Genomic DNA, 24,620 nt, shown 5'->3' with positions numbered 1-24,620 from the left:
CCGACATGCCGCCTGTTCAATTCCTTCTTGCCAGCTACTCCGACAGAGGGGAAGGCCGGTGGGTCTTAGAATGGACATAAGCAACACATCTCGAAGAACAACAGTTACAAGAAAATGAGTAACCATTTTGTCTTCTTCAAGTGCTTGCTCATGTCGCTTTCAATTAGCTGACTCCCAAGTCCTAACTAGGAGGTGGGGTTGGAGCTCGTGGAATCGCTGATTGAAGCACTGCTCTGCTGAATGGAGCATCATCCCTGGCATGCTGGTAATGGCATAATGAGAGGTGAAAGTGTGAAGCAAGGATCGTGTCGCTGCCCTGCAGATCTCCTGGATCGGGACCTGGGCCAGGAATCCTGTCGAGGAGGCCTTCGCTCTAGTTGAATGAGCCGTTAGTGCAGGGGCCGGAACTTGTTCTAGAACACAGCATGCCTGGATACAGGACATGATCCACAATGAAATTCTCTGTGACAACATTCTATCCTCAACTGCCACAAACAACTGGTTCGACTTACAGAATGGCTTTATGCGTTCAATGTAAAAAGCCAGAGCTCTCCGAACGTCCAAGGAGCGTAGTCTTTGTTTCCAGCCATCCGCATGAGGCTTAGGGTAAAAGACCGGTAGAAAAATGTCCTGATTAGCATGGAATTGGGAGACAACCTTTGGAAGAAAGGCTGGATGAGGCCTAAGTTGTACCTTGTCCTTATAAAAAACGGTATAAGGAGGATTGGAGGTTAGGGCTTTAAGCTCAGAGACTTTCCTTGCTGACATAATGGCGACTAGGAAAGCCACCTTCAGTGATAGGAAGAGCAATGAACAAGTTGCTAGGAGTTCAAACAGGGGCCCCATTAGCCTGGAAAGGACCATGTTAAGGTCCCACACCAGGACTGGTTGCTTAACCTGCGGGTATAGTCTGTCTAGACCTTTCAGGAAGCAACTGACCATCGGGTTGGCAAAGACTGAACAGCTGGCCGCTCCCAGGTGGAAAGCTGAAATGCCTGCTAAGTGGACCTGGAGAGATGAAAGCAAGAGGCCTGCTGTTTTAAGTGTAACAGATAGTCTAAGATGAGTGGCACAGGCGCCTGCATTGGGAGAGCACAACCCTGAGAACATCAGATTGCAACCATTTTCCACTTGGCCTGGTAGGTAGCCCTGGTGGAGGGTTTCCTGCTGCCCAGCAGAAGCTCCCTAATGGGCTTCGAGCACATCGGCTCCATTGGATTTAGCCTGAAGCTTCCAAGTGGTGAGGTGACAAGACTCGACTGGGATGAAGACGACCACTGTGGCCTTGGGTGATCAGATCCAGAAGCAAGGGCAACGAGACCAGAGCGTCCACCGACAGCTCCAGGAGCATGGTATACCAGTGCTGGCAAGGCCAGGCTGGTGCTACCAGTATGACTGTAGTCTTGTCCCTGCAGATCTTGAGCATAACCTTGTGGATGAGTGAAACTACGGGAACATGCACAACAGATGGTCTGTCCAGGGAGGAGGAACACATCCGTGAGGGAGCCCAGACTGTGATTCCGGAAGGAACAGAACTGGGGACTTTTTCTATTGCTCTCCATGGTGACCAGGTCAATTTGGGAAACCTGCACCTTTGGAAAATGTTGTACACCATGTCCAGGCAGCTGGACCACTTGTGCTTGTGGAAGGATTTGCTGAGCTAGTCTGCCAATTCGTTCTGGAAACCTGGGAGGTAGAATGCTCCCAAGTGAATGGAGTGGGCTATGCAGAAGTCCCAAAGCTTGAAGGCTTCCCAACATAGGGGAGAAGAATGAGCTCCACCCTGCTTGTTTATATAAAACATTGCAGTTGTGTTGTCATCTTCGTGCATTTCCCTTGCAAGTGGGCCTGGAAGGTCTGGCATGCCAGGAGGCCTTGGCATTCCTTGACGTTGATATGGAGTGAGAGCTCTTCTTGTGACCAGAGACCTTGGGTCTGAAGGTCTCCCAGGTGAGCACCCCATCCCAATGCTGCGCATCTGTCACCAAGGACAGGGAGAGCTAGGGCTTTGGGAAGAGGACTCCTGCACATACCATCGGTGGGTTGAGCCACCAGTGGAAAGACTTAAGAACTGCCACTGGGAGAGTGACCACCTTGTCCAGATTGTTGAGCCCTAGCCGATAGATTTCTCCAGGCCTGGCTGGTGTCAGCTTGAGCCTCAGTCTCGCATGTATGCCACATATGTATGTGCTGCTATGTGGCTGAAGAATTTCAAGCAGTTCCTTGCTGTGGTGGTGGGGTACCGCTTGAAGTTTTCTATGATGTCTATCATTGTCTGAAACCAAGATTCCAGCAGGGATGCCCTGGCCCTGGCCTGACCTGAGTCCAACACTGCTCCAATAAATGTTATTCTCTGCGGAGCAGATAGAGTTGATTTGCGCTCGTTGAGAAGGAGACCCAACCTGTCAAAGGTGTATCTTACCAGGCTGACCTGACCCTCCACTTGCTCCCTGGAGCAGTCCCTGAGCAGCCAGTCATTGAGGTATGGGAATATTTGCACCTGCCTCGGTCATAGGAAGGCAGCAATGACTGCCATGTATTTAGTAAACACTCAAGGGGCCGCTGACAGACCAAAGAGGAGGACCGTAAATTGGTAATGGTTGTGGTTGACCACAAACCTGAGCTGGAATTATAGCTATGTGGAAGTACACGTCCTTGGGGTTGAGGGCAGCATACCAGTCTCCTGGATCCAGAGACAGAATGATTGCATTTAGAGAGACCAGGAGGAAGCTCAACTTCTTCATGAATTTATTGAGGACTCGCAGATCGAGGATGGGTCTGAGGCCCCTTTTGGCTTTGGGGATTAGGAAATAATGGGAATAGATAGAACCACTTGCCCCTTGTCCCTCCTGAGGAACCTCCTCCACTGCTCCCGCAACGAGGACCATTTGGACCTCCTGCATGAGGAGATGCTCATGAGAAGGGTCCCTGAAGAGGGATGGGAGGGAGGAGAGGAGCAGAACTGGAGAAAATATCCTACTTCTACCATGCAAAAGACCCAGCAGTCTGAAGTTATCTGGGACCAAGCATGGTAAAAGTGAGACAGATGATTCAGGAAACAGGGATAAGGATCCAGTGAATAGACTTGTGCGTCGCCCCCAGGCGCACCTTCAAAAGGCCTGTTTAGAGAGCCCGATGCCTGCCTTGCCAAGCCCTGGCCTTGGCTGGGTAGAGGATGGGGAGGCTTACACCTGCCATTCCTACTCCGTTTCCTTAAGAAGTCCTGCCTGGGCCGGGGAGGGCAGAAGCGCTGCAGCGGCTGAGGTTTAAAATGTTTTCGCTGGGTAGCAGGGGTATGCAGGCCCAACAAATTTAATGTAGCCTGCGAATCCTTTAGGCTGTGAAGCCTGGAGTCTCTTTGCTCCGCAAAAAGACCCCTGCCATCAAAAGGCAGGTCCTGAATTGTCTGTTGAACTTTAGAAGGAAGGCCGGACGCTTCGACCCATGAACTCCTCCTCATGGCTATGTTCGAGGACAAGGTTCGCATGGCTGAGTCTGCAGCGTCCAGTGAGACCTGTAAAGAGGTCTGTGTCACTGCCTTGCTCTCGTCCACTATGGCCGCAAACTCTGCCCTGGATTAAGATGGGACCAACTCCTTAAATTTCAACATGGAGTTCTATGAGTTGAAATGAGATCTACTCAGGACTGCCTGTTGGTTAGCAACCCTAAGCTGGAGCCCTCTGGTCGAGTAAACCTTCCGTCCGAAGAGGTCCAGCTTTTTTAAGTCTTTAGACTTTGGGGTCGGCCCTTGCCTCTCTCTCATTCACTGCAGCCCCAACAAGTGAGCAGGGCTGCGGGTCAGTAAATAAGTACTCATATCCCTTAGAGGGGATGAAATACTTCCTCTCCACCCCCTTCATTGAAGGGGGAATGGAGGCAGCGGTTTGCCAGAGAGTTTTTGTAGTGGCCTGAATAGTCTTCATGAGGGGTAAAGCCACCCTAGACAGCCCCTCCGAGGTTAGGACCCATCATGTCCTCCAATTCAACTGCCTCCTCAGTCTCAAGCCCCATATTTTCAGCCACCCTATGCAGTCCTGGTGTGCTCTACGGTCAATGAGAAGTGGCCCAGAGGAGGAAGACCCCGCCACGACTTCATCCAGCGAGGACGATGATGAGGCCAGAGGAGGCACCGGGCCCTCCTCGCCCTCTGGACTCATTCCACTCGGTGCATGTTCCTCATCACTGACCGCAGGCTCAGAACTGTGGTGGGCCCACGATCTGGACACAGCTCCATGCTGTGTCCCGACACTGTTTTGGAGCCCCAAGGGGTGGTATGGTCTATGTCTGGTGGAGGCACCCAGGCTCCCAACACCACAGTGAGAGAACCCCTGGAGTGCATGCCATGGGCCTACCGGGTCCAAAATGGCCACTGCACAGGCCTTTGACACTGCACTTACCATGGCACTAGCCTCACGTCCTGCCTATGTCTGCGGCGGTCCAACTGAGTAATAGGACTCCACCTCGGAGTCCAATGTTTGGGATCTTGAGCACGAAGACTACAGTGTCACTGAGCAGAACGTACCAGAGAGCGGTGCTGTGGGGACGGTACCGGAGAGCAGTGCTGCGGTGGCAGTGTCAGGGACTGGTGCCGCGATGATGATACCGAGGACCGGTGCTGGGGGACAAGTGCCACGGGGACAGTGCTGGAGACTGGTGCTGTGGGGAGCAGTGCCATGGGGAGCGATGCCACGGAGATGGTGAGCAGTCCCTCATCATTGCCAACTTGCCTCTGGATGGTGCCGTGCACTGCAGCGACGGAGGTCTATCCAAGTTGACGGGGAGCAGCGGAGCCATCCTGGCAATCAAGTCCCTCACCGCCTCAAAAGTGTCTGGGGCAGAAGGGAGCTCTAGCTCATCCACCTGGCACTCTCAATCAGGAGAGTCCAACAGCACCGGACTCGACAGACCCTCTTGCGGGATCAAAGTCGACGGTGCCGGCTCTGTGATGTCAGCACCGGGTGCCCCTGAACTGTCCAACCCGGCTGCTCTTGGTGTGGACGAGCAACCTGACCATCTTCTTGTGCCGCTTACGCGGCACCGGAGAGTGCGAACAATGCCATGCTGCCTCTACAAGCTTCAGCACCAGGGAATGGCGGTGCCGAGGATCTCTATGGCCGGAATCCTTCCTCAACACCGTTTCTCACATAGAGGCCGGACTGCTCTGCACATAGGTGCTTGGTGCTGGATCCTGTTGGCATGGAGCCAGTTGGGGACGAAGAGCTGCTTCCATCAGGATCTATTTCAGCCTGAAGTCCTGTTCTTTCTTAGTCCTCAGGCGGAACCCTTTACAAATCTTGCACTGTTCTGTTTGGTGCACCTCCCCCAGACACTCGAGACAAGAGCTGTGGGGGTCGCCCATTGGCATGGGCTTGAGGCAGGTTCCGCAGGGTTAAACCCTTGGGATCGAGGCATGCCCCGAACCCCAAAAGGGAGACAAATTAGGGTGGGAGAAGGACTTCCACTCCTAGAAAACAAACCAACTAAACTAACTTACTCAAGAATAACTATTTCCAGAGCTAAATAGAAACACTAGGGGGAGCACTTGCTAAGGCAAGCGACCACGGTTCCAACCACCGTCACTGGCAGTAGGACGGAACTGAAGAAGTGGCGGGTTGGCAGGGACCTATATTCACTGCCATGAAAGCGCCACCCCAGGGGACTCCTTAGCCAAAATGATGGGTGATGCTAGAGGGAAAACCTTCTGACAAGTGTGCACGTGGCACACGCACACCTAATTAGAATCGACATGAGCAAGCACTCAAAGAAGAATATATATTGTGTGGATGCGACCCACATAACACATGGAGAGCGGCATATGTGGCCCACAATGGTAAACAGGGGGAGAACCACTGCTCTAGGGACTCTGTCTGGCCTACATAAATCAGTGTACAGCAGGGGTGGGCAAACTACCGCCCGTGGGCCACATCCAGCCCACCAGCCATTTTAATCCAGCCCTCGAGCTCTAGCCAGAAAACAGGGTCTGGGGCTTGCCCTGCTCCCACGCCCTAGCCAGGGAGCAGCGTCAGGGGCCGCTCCATGCATGCATGCTGCAGCTCTGCACAGCTCCCAGAAACATCAGCATGTCCCCTTCCGGCTCTTATGTGTAGGGGCAGCCAGGGGGCTCTGCACACTGCCCCTGCACCAAGTGCTGCCCCCACAGCTCCCACTGGCCGGGAACTGCAGGCAGTGGGAGCTGCAGGGGTGGAGCCTGTGGACGGGGCAGGGCTGCCTGGCCGTGCCTCTGCGTAGTAGCGAGGAGGGCGGAAAGAGAGACATGCCGCTGCTCCCGGGAGCTGCACTCCAAAACCCTCCTGTGCCCCAAGCCCCTGCCTCAGCCCTGATCCCCCTCCCGCCCTCCAAACCCCTCGGTCTCAGCCAGGAGCACTCTCTTACACCCTAAACCCCTCATCTCCACCCTCATCCCAGAGTCCACACACCCAGCTGGAGCCCTCACACCCTCCTGCACCCCAACCCCCTGCCTCAGCCCTGAGCCCCCTCCCGCACTCCAAATCCCTAAGCCCGAGCCTGGAACCCCCTCCTGCATCCAAGCCCCTCATCCCCAGCCCCACCTCAGAGCCTGCATGCCCAGCCAGAACCCACACCCCCTCCTGCACCCCAACCCCCTGCCTCAGCCCTGAGCCCCCTCCCGCACTCCAAATCCCTAAGCCCGAGCCTGGAACCCCCTCCTGCATCCAAGCCCCTCATCCCCAGCCCCACCTCAGAGCCTGCATGCCCAGCCAGAACCCACACCCCCTCCTGCACCCCAACCCCCAATTTCATGAGCATTCACGGCCCACCATTCAATTTCCATACCCAGATGTGGCCCTTGGGCCAAAAAGTTTGCCCACCCCTGATGTACAGCATAGAAGATGTTGCACATACATATCTAATAAGTCTGGTTGACAAATAGGAAAATGTTTGGGAAAATTTTCACACAGAAATCAATCCCTTAAACAAAATTCTGAACTTCAAACATTTTCAAACAGCTTTAAGGGGTGATTTTTGTGAAAATGCTTGCAAACTATTATGGTTTTTATTGAAATATCAATTTGGAAAATGCTGATGAGATTTAGTATCTAAGTTTGTAGAAAAACTCATGATAAAAAGGTACGTGACCACGTTATTAACTGTATAACACCACCACATCTGCCACAGGGGCAGAGCTAAGGTTTTTTGGCAACTTGCTAGTTGGCATTTCTTGACTCCTGAGGTCTTTGCCTCCAACTTCACACTGACTGTGGAATGATGCTGGAGAGTCCCATGTTATTATTTCTCAGTGACTCCAGAAAACTGCTTTCAGGGTCTTCAAGTAAAAAGAGTCCGTTTTTAGCCACCAATCCCACAAACTTACCCTGGGCTCTGGGAGCCAAGCTAGTTTTCTTTGCACCAGTAACGCAAGCAAAATTATCAATGACACCAGGATAGTGTTATTGTCTTCTGTTGGTTTGCAAGGGAACTCAGCAGCATCAGGATGAATTTGCCCCTACGCACGGGGCAACACAAGGACCTATTCTAAGTAAAGCTGGGCACATTTTTGGCAAATAGTTTATTCGCAGAAAAATGCTGTTTCAGTCAACCCTAAACCAGCTGTGATTTTGTGCAGAGTTTGCTAAACCATTTCCACCCCATCGAAAAATTGAAATGTTTCAGTAATGCTGAAACATTCCAGGCTAAGACTTGCAAAGGGCACCATCACCTTCTCACTCACTCTCAGTGAAATGGTGAAAATGAAACAAAATCTTTCAAATCAGAGCAAACAAAACATTTTGTTAGACCTGACTCAAAATGTTCTTGGACTTTTTCAATTCACTACAAACTCTGAAGAAGTTCATTTTTCTTTTGACCCAAAATAAGGCTTTTCTTCAATTTTTTTCAGATTGCCAGCAACCAAAGAAGACTTTTTGCCCAGCTCTAATTGATGATGCCTTAAGTGTGATTTACGTGGTACACAAGTATTGTGAAGATCCTCTGTACTAGGGTGAATTTCATCCCTTACAGAGAGAGTCCACAAGATGCACAGTGGAGGAAATTGCTTTGATGATTGCCTAAAGTGCAAAAATTCACAGATTTTCAAGGCCAGAAAGGCTGATTATGATCATCTAATTTGACCTCCTGCATGACTCCAGCCAGAAAGTATCACCCAGAGAGCCCACAACTGCTGGTGGAACTAGAGCGTAGCCTTGAGAAAGGCACCCAAGCTCAATTTAAAGCTCCAAGGGATGGAGAAGCCATCTCATCCCTTGGTAAGTTTTTTCAGTGGATGAGGACAGCATTTGATCACGGCTTGCACTTGCAATCCTTACAAAGGGCCCAGATGCTCTCCCTCAATCCTCTTGCATGTTACCTTGCATTTAAACATAAATATTATGGAGGCATCATTAGTGGCTCCAGAGCTAAGGCTGTGCTGAAATTTGCATTTATAGAATATCAGGGTTGGAAGGGACCTCAGGAGGTCATTTAGTCCAATCCCCTGCTCAAAGCAGGACCAACCCCAACTAAATCCCCAAATGGCCCCCTCAAGGACTGAACTCACAACCCTTGTTTAGCAGGCCAATACTCAAATGACTGAGCTATCCCTCCCTCCCCAATTGTTAGCTATTGTACCCTCCTCCCCAACTAACACCATTTACTGCTGGGCATAGACCTAATTATCTGGGAAATTATTCCAAGCAAATGTTTAGTAGTTTGGGGCTAGGAATTAAAGACTCCTTTTGTAAATATAAAGCGTCTGTGGAATATTTCCCTCTAACAACTGAAGTGTTAAGTATGTGTTGCTCTAAATGAGTCTCAGACATATGCTAGTGGGGTTTGAAAAGGAACTAAAGAGATGAGAGAATTATTCCCATTATTGATTCTAATTGGTTCTATTTGCACTCAAGGAAGCCAACAGACAAAGCACTCCTCAGCTTCACGCAGCAGTTACCCTTCTCCCATTGGCGGCACTGGGATCGAGGGATGGAACAGCAGGGCATGAGCGGGAGCTCAGAAGTCACCAATGTTGAGGTCAGAGGGCCAGTCTTCCCTGTCTGTAGCTGGAATCGTTTGAGTTCCTGAGACAGGAGGCTGAACTGTTCGATGTGGCTGCGGCACTGATCCTCCAGATCTCTCACCTGGGCCTGGCAGGGAAGCAAAGCAAAGTGAGGTACAAACACAGGCCTGAATTGGGACAAGGCTCTGAATAGCAGCGGCCTTTGCTGTGTCCTTCCATGTAAGGGAGCTGGGATATTCAGAGGATGAAAGGATGGAGGTGTCCAAATCCCAGAGATGATCAGTAGGTGTGGCAGCCCCCAGGCCATAGGCCCTTTGAAAATCCCAGTCCCAACAGGCAACTTTAGGATTGGTCCCACTCTAAACCCAAGATGAGCCATCAGTGGAAAGCTGCTTTGGGCCTGCAATTTCCCCTGCTTACACCCATACAGGAGAACATGTAGGAGGGGCTAGAAGTGAGTCAAACAAGGCCCTCTGAGATCGGGGAGATGGGAAGGCTTTTCACATCAAAGTCATATCTCCAAAATGGACTCCACCAGATCTAGCTAATCTAGGGAGCCTCCCTGGGACATGAGGCCTCCAGCAGCTTCCCCATCAAACCACTGGGGCAGGAGCCCTAACATTCCCCTCCTGGGCCAAGTTCAGACACGAGTGAGAGACTCCAGGGAGCAACAGAGCAACAAGGCCCCTGAACTATCCAGGAACCTGCACATGCCCCACTGATGTCACACAACCCATCTCCAGGAATTGTTTTCCCTGGGGGACTGTGGATTGCAGCAGAAGTAGGAAAGCAGAGGAGATGCCTCTCCAGAGGGAGATGTGGGGGCTACGAGGATCACTTGAAGGTCACCTGCACTCCTCTGGCTTCTGGCCCCAGAGTGCCTCCCCTTCCAGTGTGCCTGCCCCCCACAGCTGGGCTCTTGTCCCAACAGGTTTAAAAATACACATAACCCATCTCCAACATAGCCTACTGCAGCTCCCCCACCCGACTCTCTCAATGCCCCAAGCCCACACAGCTTCCAGGAACCAACAACCACCTGGCCTTTAACATCCCTTTTAACCCCACTCCTAACAAGCATACAAAACGTATGAAAGCCTGACTATGTCTCGCATGATTAAGGCTGAAGGCTGCGAGTTTGTCATGGAGGTCATGGAAGTCACAGATTCCATGACGTTCCGTGACCTCTGCAGCGGCTGGTATGCCTGGCTCAGGGATCCCGGCCAATGGGAGCTGCAAAGCCAGTGCTCTGGGCAGAGGCAGCGTGCAGAGGTAAGCGCCATCCAGAGCCCGCCTCACCCCGTCCCGTGTCCCAATCCCCTGCCCCTTCCACACCCTGACTCTGCTGCTGGGGTGGGGAAGGAGGAGTGGAGCCAGGTAGGGAGCCTGCCAGCCCCACCAAACCCTTCCCGCCCAGCACCAGCGGGGGTTCTGGGCCTAGCAACACGGCTCACCCCCACTCCAGCACCAGTAGGATCCCAGGCCACGCACCACCCTCCCCCCAGCACCCACGCTGCCCTCCACCAGCACCCGCAGGGCCCCCAGACAGCCCCACCCCTCCCAAGTTTTAGTCACAGGTATTTTTAGTAAAAGTCATGGACAGGCCAGGAGTTTTTGTTCACCGCCCGCGACCTGTCTGCGACTAAAACATAGCCTTACACATGATGCACTGCAGTCTCCACTCTGAACATTTAGTTTAAATCAGAAACATCAAAATGAAAAATTTTGAATCAACATTTTTCAAAGCTTTCCGCTCTGTGAACATTTTTGATATGTTGAGCTTTCATCACACTTTGGAATGAAAACTACTGGAATTTTCTGTAGAAAAGAAATTCTGATTTTTGACCAACTCTAAAAATGATTCATTTGAATCTCTTGTCATTTTCTAGATGAGCAAAAGACCTTTCCATTCAGTTTCTTAATAACTAACAAAATCATCCAAAGCACAGGACTTGGTGGAGATGGGAGACTTCAACTACCCAGACATCTGTTGGGAAAATAACACAGCAGGGCACAGATTATCCAACAAATTCTTGGAATGCACTGGAGACCATTTCAGAAGATGGAGATAGCTACTTGGGGGGAGGCTGTTCTAGATTTGATTTTGACAAATAGGGAGGAACTGGTTGAGAATTTGAAAGTGGAAGGCAGCTTGGGTGAAAGTGATCATGAAATGATAGAATTCATGATTTTAAGGAACGGTAGGAGGGAAAAGAGCAAAACAAGAACAATGGATTTCAAGAAGGCAGACTTGAGCAAACTCTGGAACCTGACAGAGAGGATCCCATGGGACGCAAGTCTAAGAGGAAAAACAATTGAAGACAGTTGGCAGTTTTTCAGAGAGACATTATTAAGGGCACAAGAGCAAACTATCCCACTGTGTAGGAAAGATAGGAAGTATGATAAGAGACCGCCTTGGCTTAACCAGGAGATCTTCAATGATCTAAAACTCACTGGACATCTAACATCGTGAATGCCAGTGACAATGAGGAAGGATCAGAGTCTAAAACAGGGGAAGCACAAGTCAAACATTGCTTAGACAAATTAGATGTCTTCAAATCAGCAGGTCCTGATGAAATGCATCCTAGCACACTCAAGGAGCTGACTGAGGAAATATCTGAGCCCATTAGCAATTATCTTTGAAAAATCATGGCAGACAGAAGACATTCCAGAAGACTGGAAAAGGGCAAATGTAGTGCCCATCTATAAAAAGGAAAATAAGGATAACCCAGGGAATTACAGTCCAGTCAGCTTAACTTCTATACCCAGAAAGATAATGAAGGAAATAATTAAGCAATCAGTTTGCAAATACCTAGAAGATAATAAGGTGATAAGTAACAGTCAGCGTGGATTTGTCAAGAACAAATCATGTCAAGCCAACCAAATAGCTTTCTTTGATAGGGTAACAAGCCTTGTGGATAGGCGAGGAAGTGGTAGATGTAGTATATCTTGACTTTAGTAAGGCTTTTGATACTATCTCGCATGACCTTCTCATAAACAAACTAGAGAAATACAACCTAGATGGAGCTACTATAAGATGGGTGCATAACTGGTTGGAAAATCGTTCCCAGAGAGTAGTCATCAGTGGTTCACAGTCATGCTGGAAGGGTATAACGAGTGGAGTCCTGTAGGGATCGGTTCTGCGTCTGGTTCTGTTCAACATCTTCATCAAGGATTTATATAATGGCATAGAGGGTACTTTTAAAGTTTGTAGATGATACCAAGCTGGGAGGAGTTACAAATGCTCTGGAGGATAGGATTAAAATTCAAAATGATCTGGACAAACTAGAGAAATGGTCTGAAGTAAATAGGATGAAATTCAATAAGGACAAATGCAAAGTACTCCACTTAGGAAGGACCAATCTGTTGCACACATACAAAATGGGAAATGACTGCCTAGGAAGGAGCACTGCGGAAAGGGATCGGGGGTCATAGTGGATCACAAGCTAAATATGAGTCAACAGTGTAACACTATTGCAAAAAAAGCAAACATCATTCTGGGATGTATTAGCAGGAGTATTGTAAGCAAGACACAAGAAGTAATTCTTCCACTCTACTTCACGTTGATTAGGCCTCAACTAGAGTATTGTGTCCAGTTCTGGGTGCCACATTTCAGGAAAGATGTGGACAAACTGGAGAAAGTCCAGAGAAGAGCAATAAAAATGAATAAAGGTCTAGAAAATATGACGTATGAGGGAAGATTGAAAAAACTGGGTTTGTTTAGTCTGGAAAAGAGTAGACTGAGGGGGGACATGATAACAGTTTTCAAGTCCATAAAAGGTTGTTACAAGGAGGAGGGGCGAAAGTTGTTCTTCTTAACCTCTGAGGATAGGACAAGAAGTAATGAGCTTAAATTGCTGCAAGGATGGCTTAGGTTGGACATTAGGAAAAACTTCCTGTCAGAGTGATTAAGCACTGGAATAAGTTGCCTAGGGAGGCAGTGGAATTTCCATCATTGGGGATTTTTAAGAGCAGGTTGGACAAACACCTTTCAGGGATGGTCTAGATAATACTTAGCCCTGCCTTGAGTGCAGAGGACTGAACTAGATGACCTCTCAAGGTCCCTTCCCACCCTATAATTCTATGAACTCCTGACAATGTCTGCATTTTACTTTAGAGGAATTAACCGTCTGCAGCACTTGAGTCCATTCCGTTACTTGCCTCACATCACTAGATCAATAGCTTTCACACTTAATATAGTAAGTATGAGAGACCACCCCTAGGCTATTTAACACTGTTAAGACTAACAAACGAAAGCTAGCCAGCTTTGCACTGAGCCAGGTGATCTGATGCTCTGCCCACCTTACAGAAGTTTTTAGATTCTAACAAACCAAAGACCGCTAACTATTCATACCTCTGCCTTTCCCTGCTCCTCCATGCACAAAGACTGCTGATTCCACCCATTAGCTAACCCCTTATCTGTAATCGTAAGTTATCCCACCAATTTCCCATTTCGTCTAGGGCGTGATCTATACTTAAATCTTATGTCTATACAGTTACAGCACTCAGGTAGGGAGAGCTGTGCCTGGACCCAAGAGGAGGCAGCCAGGCTCTCAGCAAGGAGCAAGGAGCCAAGACCCCAGGAGGCAGCATGGCTCCTAGCAGGGAGATCAGGTGGCAGCCCAACCCAGGCTACCTTGTCTCCAGTCCAGCTTGGACTGGAGACAAGGTAGCAGCCCATCTGGGGAGCAGAGGGGTGGCTTTCTTGTCAATTTCACAGCTCAAATGGAGACATGAAATTGACAAGACAACCAATAGCTGATTTAGGAAATGCAGTGCTCACCCTAACTCCACCCACATAAGCCCTACACCTCTTGTGGAGGTGGAGGGCACTTACATTGGGGGGAGCAAGGCTGTAGTGTAGACACTGACATAGTTAGGTTGACATAAGCTGCCTTATGTCAACCTAACTCTGCATGTAAACCAAGCCAGAGAATCTGAAAAAACAGAAAACCTGGAAGAGTGCACAAAAACTGAAAAAACAACCAACCCATTGTGTAGGATTTTTTTCTGAGAAAGAAAAGGTTTTAACAGGTAAGTGCTCTGCTCTGTCAAAGCAGCAGCAGCAGCACCCTTTAAATAATTTTAGCTCTACTTTTAAGAGATGACACCCCACACAATAGTCAGAGTTAAGCAGCAACAGAAGGAAAATGCCCTGCTCAATTATCTCAGTACCTGCATGCAATCCAAGGTATTCTGTCAGCAAGAAAAAGAGCAAACAGAGATTTAAAACCACATATCAGCATTTTCATTAACCAAAAATCAAGACACTACAAACTATAACAAAATCCTCAGTTTAGGAAACATTCTTCTCCCAATTAGTACAAAGTAAGTGTTGAGTTCCTCTGAGACACCCTTCTCCCCAAACACTAAAAGAAATTCCACAGATTGAAAGCATGAATCAGATTGCTGCTACCTCAGAAACACTCACACTCTCCAAGGGCCTCTTAATTATGAATCTCAAACCCTTTTCTCCCAACCATACTGGTGGCTGACAATTCCCTGAACTAGCTGCTCTCCTGCATCAGAGCTCCACTCAGTGCTGGAAAGACAGAGGGGTTCAGTGAGCAAGTTACAATGCCCTTATTCTTGGAGTTGAGCCAGTTCTGACACAACTTAGAGCAGCTACCAGGCTGCTCTAAGGGTATGTCTGCACTGCAGCTGAGAGATCTCATTCCCTAGTGGGGCAGACACACACACACTAGCTCTGCCTGAACTAGCATACTACAAACTGCAGCACGGCCACAGTGGCAGTTGCTTGGGCTGGCCTCCAAGCACAACCCCAACTGAGGTAAGTCCTGAGTAGCAGCTTTACAGATCTCAATAATGGGCACATTCTTAAGGAAGGGCATGGAAAAGGGAATGGACCTTGCAGAATGAGTAGTTGAATATTTTGAGATTTATAACAAAAGTCATTGCAGGCAGATATCCACTTGGAAAGCTTCTAGTTAGAGGTTGCAGACCCTTCTGCTCTATCTGCTAGCAAGACGAGCAGCCTGTGGCTCTTTCTGAAGGACTCTGTCCTATCCAGACAGAAGGCATAGACTCTCCTGACGTCTAAGGTGTGCAGCAGTGCCTCCTAGTTACCTAGATGTGGTTTGGGGTGAAAGATAGCCAGGTGAATGGGCTGATTGATATGGAACTCGGAAAAAACCTTGGGTAAGAACTTGGAGTGGGGCCTCAGCGTGACCTCGTCCTTAAAAAATACGGTGAAAGAGGGGCATGCCACAAGGGCCTCCATTTCTCCAACCCATAATGCTGACGTGATGGCTATCAGGAATGCCATTTTCATTGTCAAATGGAGCAGTGAACTGGTAGCCCTGCGTTCAAATCGTGGCCTTGTGAGGCATTTAAGGACCAGATTGAGGTCCCATACTGGAGTAGGATGTTGGACTGGTGGATACAGGTTTCCAATCCTTTGAGGAATCTCGCTGTGGGTGGCAAAGACAGAATAATCCTCTCTTAGGGGATGGAAAGCTGTGACTGCTGCCAGATGGACTCTTATGCAGCTCATCAATAGTCCTGAGATTTTGAGAGTTAGAAGGTAGACCAGTATATCCGGAAGCAATGAGGTCACCAGTGAAGCATGCCTGAAGTCACAACAACTGGCAAACCTCATCCATTTCTCAGAGTACATGCTGTGTGTCAGTATTCTTTTTACGTCATCTGAGCAGGTTGCCTCTAGTCCTGTTAGCCATCAACCAACCATGCACCGAGACCTAGCACTGGAGACTGGAGTGAAGAATCTGCCTGCCTTCCTCGGACAGGAGATGAGGAGCAGCAGGATTGGAGAGCAAAATGGTCAGCTGTGTCTGGTAAGGAAACCACGTTTGCCTGAGCCAAGTCGGAACTATTAGGATGACTCTGGCTTTATTTTTCTTTATTTTGAGCATAGCTTTGGCTATTAGGGGAGTCAGTGGGAATGTGCACAGAAGAGCTGATGACCACTGAATGTGAAAAGTATCCCACAAGACCTGGAGAGTCAATCTGTCCCTCAAGCAGAAGTGGGTACATTTCTTGTTTAACTCTGTGGCAAAGGAGTCTACTGGAGGGGTGTCCCCATTGACAGAACACATGGTGTAATTTACGGGGGTCTATTTCCCACTCATGGTCTTTGAAGATATGCCTGCTGAATGCATCTGCAGTCACACTGTGAACCCCTGGGAGACAGGCTGCTTTGATGACAATCTGGTTGCATATACACCAATTCCACAGTTTGACAGCCTTGGTGCAGAAGGAGGGGGATCTTGCCCCTCCTTGGCGACTGCTGTAAAACATGCATGATGTACTGTCCATCATGATCTTTGTGTGTTTGCTCTGGGCAATAGTAGGAAATAAAGACAGGCATATCTGGCCAAAGGGGCACACTCAGTATTGAAGGTGATTCTGGCTGACAGTGAAACATAGGAATCGTTTGTGGGATGGGTGGACAGTGATATGGAAATACGCATCTTGAAGGTCAAGGCACAGAGAACCAATTCCCTTGCTCTAATGACAGAATTACCACTGCAAGTGTTACCATTTTGAATTGTTGTGCCTTCACACAGGTGTTGGTACCAAGAAGTACCTATAATAAACCCCCTTCCTTCTGTGCTGCATGGGGACTGGTTCTATAGCTCCCAAGTGTAACAAAGTGTCTCTTTCTTGAAGAAGAAAGCTCTTGTGAGAGAGGTCCCTGAAGAGGGACAGTGAAGGGAAATGTAGTAAAGTGGATAGTGTGTCCTGTGAAGATGATCACCAAAACCCTCTTGTCTGTAGTGATCAACTCCCAAGTCCGCATGAAGTGCTGAAGGTGGTCACCAAAGGGAGGAAGGCTGGTGAATCAGTGCAGCTGAAGAGCATGACGATGGTAATTCAAGCCCTCAACCAACCCGTCAAAATCACTGCTTGGAGGCGGACGGTTGCAAGGCGGGAGGCTGAGAAGTGGACTGTTTCCTTCTCCGGAATCTCTGCCTCTTCTGGTGCAGTTCATACGAACTCTGGGAGGAAAGGAATTGGGCAGGGTGGGATCTCTGGGTCCTCTGGGACTTGCTGAGCTTTCTCTTGTAGGTGAGTGTGTAAATATCAAAAGAACGTAAAGTAGCTCTAGAGTCCCTTAATATTTGCAGAGACCTTTCTGTGCTATCTGCAAACAACTTAGACCCATCAAAAGAAAGATCCTGTACTGTATTCTGGACCTCTTTAGGGAATCCAAAGAGTTGGAGCCAGGAAGCGACTCACATAACAATCACTGTAGCAATCAAACAGGAAGCAGTGTCAGAGGTGACAAGGGAGGCTTGTAGGGCTGTTCTGGCAAGTAGATGGCTCTCCACAATAAGTGTCCGGAACTGCACTCTGGGCTCTGTCAGTAGGTGATCAACAAAATAGCTCAGCTTGGTATAATTCATGATTGTACTTTGCCATTAACACCTGAAAACTGGTGTTTCTAAATTAGAAGGAGGCAGAGGAATTAGATTAAGGGGCACATTTGATGCCTGCTTTCAACTACTTGAAACGGGATTCCAAAAAGGATGGATCTAGACTGTTCTCAATGGTAGCAGATGACAAAACAAGGAATCAAGTTGCAGTGGGGGAGGTTTAGGTTGGATATTAGGAAAATCTTTTTCACTAGGAGGGTGGTGAAGCACTGGAATGGGTTCCCTAGGGAGGTGGTGGAACCTCTATCCTTAGAGGTTTTTAAAATCAGGCTTGATAAAGCCCTGGCTGGGATGATTTAGTTGGGGACTGGTCCTGCTTTGAGCAGGGGGTTGGACTAGATACCTCCTGAGGTCCCTCCCAACCATGATATTCTATGATTCTGTGACTTATGAGGAGAGGCTGAAGGAAGTGATCTTATTTAATCTGCAAAAAGAGAAGAGTGAGGGGGGATCTGATAGCAGCCTTCAACTACCTGAAGGGGTGTTCCAAAGAGGATGGAGCTCAGCTGTTCTCATTGGTGGCAGATGACAGAACAAGAAGCAGTGGTCTGAAGTTGCAGTGGAGGAGGTCTAGGCTGGATATTAGGAGACACTATTTCACTTCAAGAGTGGAAAAGGGTAACAATGAAATGCCTGCTGATCTTAAACACAAAAAAGAAGCTTACAAGAAGTGGAAGACTGGACAAATGACCAGGGAGTATACAAATATTGCTCAGGCATGGAGGAGTGAAATCAGGAAGGCCAAATCACACTTGGAGTTGCAGCTAGCAAGGGATGTTAAGAGTAACAAGAAGGGTTTTTTCAGATATGTTAGCAACAAGAAGGTGTTCAAGGTGTGGGCCCCTTACTGAATGAGGGAGGCAAACTAGTAACAGAGGACATGGAAAAAGCTAATGTACTCAATGCTTGCCCCCCCCCCGCCCCCCCTTCATGAACAAGGTCAGCTCCAGACTACTGCACTAGGCAGCACAGTATGGGGTGGAGTTGACCAGCCTCTGTGGAGAAAGAAGTGGTTCAGGCATTTAGAAAAGCTGGATGAGCACAAGTCCATGGAGCCGGATGCGCTGCACCTGAGGGTGCTAAAGGAGTTGCTGGATGTGACTGCAGAGCCATTGGTCATTATCTCTGAAACGTGTGGATGATCAGGAGAGGTCCCGGAAGACTGGAAAAAGGCTAATGTAGTGCCCATCTTTAAAAAGGGAAGGTGCAAGATCCAGGGAACAATAGGCCAGTCAGCCTCACTTCAGTCCCTGGAAAATCATGGAGCAGGTCCTCAAGAATAATTCTGAAGCACTTAGAGGAGAGGAAAGTGATCAGAACAGCAGTTACTGGATCACCAAGGGCAAGTCATGACTGACTAAGCTAATTGTCTTCTGTGATGAGATAACTGGCTCTGTGGATGAGGGGAAAGCAGTGGACACGTTATTCCTTGACTTTAGCAAAGCTTTTGATACGGTCTCCCACAGTATTCTTGCCAGCAAGTTAAAGAAGTATGGGCTGGATGAATGGATTATAAGGTGGACAGAAAGCTCGCTAGATCATCGGGCTCAACGGGTAGTGATCAATGGCTCCATGTCTAGTTGGCAGACAGATGGAGTGCCCCAAGGGTCGGTCCTGGAGCCGGTTTTGTTCTGTATCTTCATTAACGATCTGGAGGCTGGTGTGGACTGCACCCTCAGCAAGACTGCAGATGATACTAAATGGGGAGGAGTGGTAGATACGCTGGAAGGTAGGGATAGGATACAGAGAGACCTAGACAAATTAGAGGATTGGGCCAAAAGAAATCTGATGAGGTTCAACAAGGACAAGTGCAGAGTCCTGCACTTAGGACAAAAGAATCCCATGCACTGCTACAGACTAGGGACCAACTGGTTAAGTTCTGCAGAAAAGGACCTTGGGATTACAGTGGATGAGAAGCTGCATATGAGTCAGCAGTGTGCCCTTGTTGCCAAGAAGGCTAATGGCATTTTGGGCTGTATAAGTAGGAGCATTGCCAGCAGATCGACAGACGTGATCATTCCCCTCTATTTTGCATTGGTGAGGCCTCATCTGGAGTACTGAGTCTAGTTTTGGGCCCCACACTACAAGAAGGATGTGGAAAAATTGGAAAGAGTCCAGCAAAGGGCAACAAAAATGATTACATGCATCCAACAAAGTGGGTATTCACCCACAAAAGCTCTTGCTTCAATACGTCTGTTAGTCTATAAGGTGCCACAGGACTATTTGCTGCTTTTACAGATCCAGACTAACATGGCTAGCCCTCTGATACTTAAAAATGATTAAGGGGCTGGATCACTTGACTTATGCGGAGAGGTTGAGGGAACTTAGATTATTTAGTCTGCAGAAGAAAAGAATGAGGGGGGATTTGATAGCTGCTTTCAACTACCTGAAAGGGGGTTCCAAAGAAGATGGGTCTAGATTGTTCTTAGTGGAACCAGTGGACAGAACGAGGAGTAATGGCCTCAAGTTGCAGTGGGGGAGGTTTAGGTTGGATATTAGGAAAAACATTTTCACTAGGAGGGTGGTGAAGCACTGGAATAGGTTACCAAGGGAGGTGGTCGAATCTCCTTCCTTGACAAAGTCCTGGCTGGGATGGTTTAGTTGCGATTGGTCCTGCTTTGAGCAGGGGGTTGTACTGGATGACCTTCTGAGGTCCCTTCCAACCCTGATATTCTATGAAGCACTGGAATGAGTTACCTAGGGAGGTGGTGGAATTTCCATCCTTAGAGGTTTTTAAAGGTCCGGCTTGACAAAGCCCTGGCTGGGATGATTTAGTTGGGGTTGATCCTGCTTTGAGCAGGGGGTTGGACTGGGTGGCCTCCTTGGATCTCTTCCAACCCTAATCTTCTATGATTCTATGACAAAAGATCACCAACTGTTGGAGCCTCCTGAGAGGCATAACCAACATCTTAGGCGAAGAATGAATCTCCCTGTCTTCCTTCAAACATGCAATAGTCTAACCTAAACTGAAGAACGGCACCTTGGAGGTAATGGACCTAGCCAACTATTGCAAATATTAAACCATTCTTCCCGGAACAAGCTTGTTAAGAAGCTAGCTAAATGCCAGGTTCAAACTCCTCTAGCAGAAGCCATATCCTAGACATGCCACAATCCAGATTCAGGTCAGCAAATGGTAAGGAAACAGACAGCAGCACTGGTGGTCAGTCTCTTGTGTCAATGGAACACTGATGTCCATTCTCAAACCTCTGGACTCAGCAGCATTCAACACAGTCAGCCACAAGGTATTTCTGTCCCATCTAAACAAGGTGGCAGGGGCCAATGAAAGAACTAGAATAATATGACCACTTCCTGGAGGGTCTTCCCCAAGGGTCATTACGTGAACGTGCACCTTTACCCCCAGGCTTCTTGCTTGTGGAGCTCCACAATGATCTATTCAACTCAAAATGCAGCAGCCTGCTGAACTGGTGAGACATCACAAGGTCAAATGTCAACAAGATGCAGCTGAGACATAGACCTACAACAAACAACAGTGCCATTGTCACCAAGCTAACCTAGATGTCCCAGAACTGAGATGAAAAAGGGTTAGTTAAAGCTCCTGGTTGGCAGAGGAGAACTCTGTGAAGGGTGCAGCCAAGGCGCAGTCTCCACCAGTCAAAGACACATACCCATAGCTGCTCAGCTGACTTCAGAGTTTCTGATAGACTCCTCACTGACACCAAACTCTCACAGAGCCGAGGTCATAAGAAATGCATTTTGCCATTTCTGATTGTGTTCCATCACTGGAGAGGAAGAACAGGCTTCAACAGCACATACCTTCATTACCCTCCAACTGCACAGTAAGAAAGCAGCTTACTTGGGCTTGGAAGCTTCAGCACTGAGAAAATAACTACTGATGGAGAGTGCAGCAGCTCACGCCCTGGGCGTGAAACTTGACCCTCACTCTCTATACTGGATTCCCCTAAATCATCATGTCAAGTTGAAACTGTCAGTCCTTTGTCATCATGCCCCTAAGCAGCCTGGGCCCAGGTTATCTAAGAGATCACCTCATGCGTAGGATCAAAACTATGGTCATCACTTCTCTCCACTGGCATAATGAAGTTGGCTACCACAACGATAAAGCTTGTTTGTGCAGGGAGCAGAGCACTGGGGGGGACTGGCACTTTGGGGGACCATGGCATTTGTTCCTGCTGGATGACAGAACTACCTCAAACCTCACCACTTTCCATTCCAAGAGCTAAGCTGCATCTTTGCTGTGTCTCCTGTAATAACAGCACGACCACATAACATAAAAAACAACCAACCAAAACCCCATATGCAGAAAGTCACGGAGAAGGGTGCAGACATAACAGTTATGTTGCTTAATGCATCACTGGAAGATGTACAGACACCCCAGTGACAGTCATTGTCTGAACCTGAACTGAGTAAACAGTCTTAGGGCAGATTTTCCAAGAAGATCAGCATGTCAGGTGTCAAGCTCTTGAAAATTCTGGCCCTAATGACTACTCAGCCTGACTGACAGATAAGTGTGCGCCACACTGCAGTGAGACAGGTCTACCACTTGCAGTGTTTGCTAGGGAACATTCTGACCCAGGAACATCAGCCCACAGAGAAACGAAGTGTTAAAGCTATTAGAGACCAAATTTGCAAACGTCTGCCTGATTTTGCCTTTCCATCTTACCTCTAGTAGCTGTACTGCTCCTTCATGTTCCCTTTTTGCCTCTGCTTGGGCCTGAAGTCAAACAAGAGACAAGAAGTTACTCATCAAACACTCATCAGAAAGCTCACTTCTGCTGTCAGCATCTCAACAGGCAGCAACATAGATTTAGAAGCCTGAATAGAACAACAGGACCAGAGACATCCTTGATCTGTTGACAAAGAGCCTTTGCAGATTAGAATTGTTATGCATGAGAACAGCCCCTTGCAGTGTCCAGGTATCAGAGTTGCCCCTGGCACAGACACACTTCCCTGGATTAGTTTATCTGGTAAACTCACACATACCTCCTCCCTGAACAGTCCCACCAAGGAACATAAGAACAGCCATACTGGGTCAGACCAAAGGTCCATCTAGCCCAGTATCCTGTCTACCAACAGTGGCCAATGCCAGGTGCTCCAGAGGGAGTGAACCTAACCGGAAATGACCAAGTGATCTCTCTCCTGCCATCCATCTCCACCCTCTGACAAACAGAGGCTGGGGAGACAGTGCGGGAGTTCCATCTCTTTCCAGAGGGGATTCAGAGAGTTAAAGTGTCCATTTTCTCCTTGTCTTGCACTCGCTGCATACCTGCTGCAACCATCTGACTTCCTCTTGTTTCTCCTGCAATGCTAGCTGGGCTTCCTTGTGTTCAGCCTCCAGCTGCTGCCTTCGCTCAGCCACATCTCTCATATGCTGAAGAAGAAGTCACACACAATTTAGGGGAGACATTGTCGAAGCGTTGCTTCTCGGAACTCTACTGAGGGCCTCATCCTCCATGCTTTCCTGATAGCAATTAACAGGCCGTGTGTTTTTCCCAGACTAATTAAAAAAGGGGGAGGTTACTTTCAGGGGGCGGAGTTCCAGCACATAATGGCCAGATCTTTGCCCTCCCAAAGTGCTCTCTAAGCCACTCCAGCAATATAAATAGGATTCCTAGGCCTCATGCAGCTTTACACCACTAGCTTCCCCCTCAGACGCAGAGTGCATGTAGAGGAGTGGTATGCCAGGTACACTAAGAGAGCAGGGCCATCACACACAGCACTCTGGCCAGTCCTCAGCCAGCAAAGCAGTCCCTGTGGGACCACAACAGCCAGTATAATTTAGACTCACTCTCGACAGACAAGGGACTTGTCAAAAACCAGATATCTGAAATGAGAACCTTCTTGTAGAAGCCAGAGGAGCCCAGTTTGAGAAACTCCCCAAGTAGGGAAAGCCACCAACAGCAGTACTGTACATAGGTGACCCAAACAAATCATGCAAACATACTGCAGGAAATCAACCGCCACCCCTCCAACTTGGCTGCCTTCCACTGTATTGCGGCCCAGGTGGGCTGACAGTCTATTGTCTGTGGTGACAAGAAGCACCAGGGAATCATGGTTCATCGTAAATCTCCAACTGCAATAGGAAATTATAGCAATCACTTCCCTCCCATATTACCCACAGCCAAGGAAACACATTCATAAGTCTCTCTTCTTATTGTTTATGGCAGACCTTAGACACTGTTCTAACAGACACTCTTGAAATAGCATTAAATTAACTAGATCACTAGCTTAGATAGACCAAATGCTGTAAGAGAGGGGGAACTTCATGTCCTTTCCTGAGCAAACCAATCGAAACAGTGTTTAGCATTTCAACAGCCTTTTCAAAGGCTCTGGATCTGACTAACCGTCAGCACCCGCTCTAGATTCTCCAGCTTGGTTTGAAGTCCTTGGCTCTTCTGAAGAGCAGAATCCCGTTCCTTGGTAACTAAAACAACCTGCAACTTCAGGTCAGCATTTTCAGATTCCACCTGTGGAGAGAGGATAGTGCATTAGTACAAACAGCCTCAGGCACACTTTGTATAAATAACAGAGGGCCATCATTTTTCACAGCTTGAACCACATCTTAGACTTAGACACACCTTCCACTGGCAGGGACATGAACCTATGTCTTTTACTCTCCCATGGGCAACCATGGGACCACCACATCTCCTCCCATCCCATTGGCAGTCACGTAAACCCACTCTCCTCCCATTTGTGGTCAAACATAACATTACGAAAATATTCATATATTTGCATCTTTCTTAATTATGACTAACAGTTAGTCACACAGCCTTCATTTGCTACTGAACTCATCTCCCATCCTATATGTGGGGCTTTCTGAACATGGTTTATGCTGGAGAGGCTGTGGAGAGCCAGGCTGTACAACCTGGACACAACAAGAATAAACCTAGAGATTTGCGCTTCAGGTTGAACAGAACTGTAACCCGATGTATTGTGTTCTCCCCTACATTCACCATATAAAGGGCTGATGATTAGTCTTTACATCTAATCAGAATGAACTATGACTTGGGTATTATGAGCAACTAAGATCACCAGTGTAAGGCTAATGCTCCCTTTCTGGCAGATGGCTTGTGATGATCTAGGAAGTCCTAACCATGGGGAAAATGACCAGTCTTCAGAGTGAAACTCAGTGCAAAGTTTGGCTTTTTGCCTCATTTATGCCAAGAGAAGGAGCTGAGTTAAGAAACCACATCTTTGAGGCATCCTGCCCCTTGTACAAATCCTTTATCAATTCCCACGCA

At 48.3% G+C, this 24,620-nt stretch overlaps 1 protein-coding gene across 1 annotated transcript in view; it reads right to left on the bottom strand.

Moving 5' to 3' along the window:
- Positions 1–24,620, bottom strand: part of TSPOAP1 (TSPO associated protein 1) — a 181,227-nt gene that overhangs the window by 66,215 nt on the left and 90,392 nt on the right. Inside the window, exons 9-12 of the mRNA XM_075059526.1 lie at positions 23,724–23,846; positions 22,646–22,750; positions 22,043–22,093; positions 8,924–9,116 (exon numbers count right to left, since the gene is read on the bottom strand). Coding sequence (XP_074915627.1) covers positions 8,924–9,116; positions 22,043–22,093; positions 22,646–22,750; positions 23,724–23,846 — 472 coding nt within the window. The remainder of the gene's footprint in view (positions 1–8,923; positions 9,117–22,042; positions 22,094–22,645; positions 22,751–23,723; positions 23,847–24,620) is intronic.

This window comes from Chelonoidis abingdonii, chromosome 20 (assembly GCF_003597395.2).
Source record: "Chelonoidis abingdonii isolate Lonesome George chromosome 20, CheloAbing_2.0, whole genome shotgun sequence".
Taxonomy (NCBI): Eukaryota; Metazoa; Chordata; order Testudines; family Testudinidae; genus Chelonoidis; species Chelonoidis abingdonii.
The sequence above is the reverse complement of the archived record's forward strand: the minus strand, read 5'-3'. Positions and strand labels throughout refer to the sequence as shown.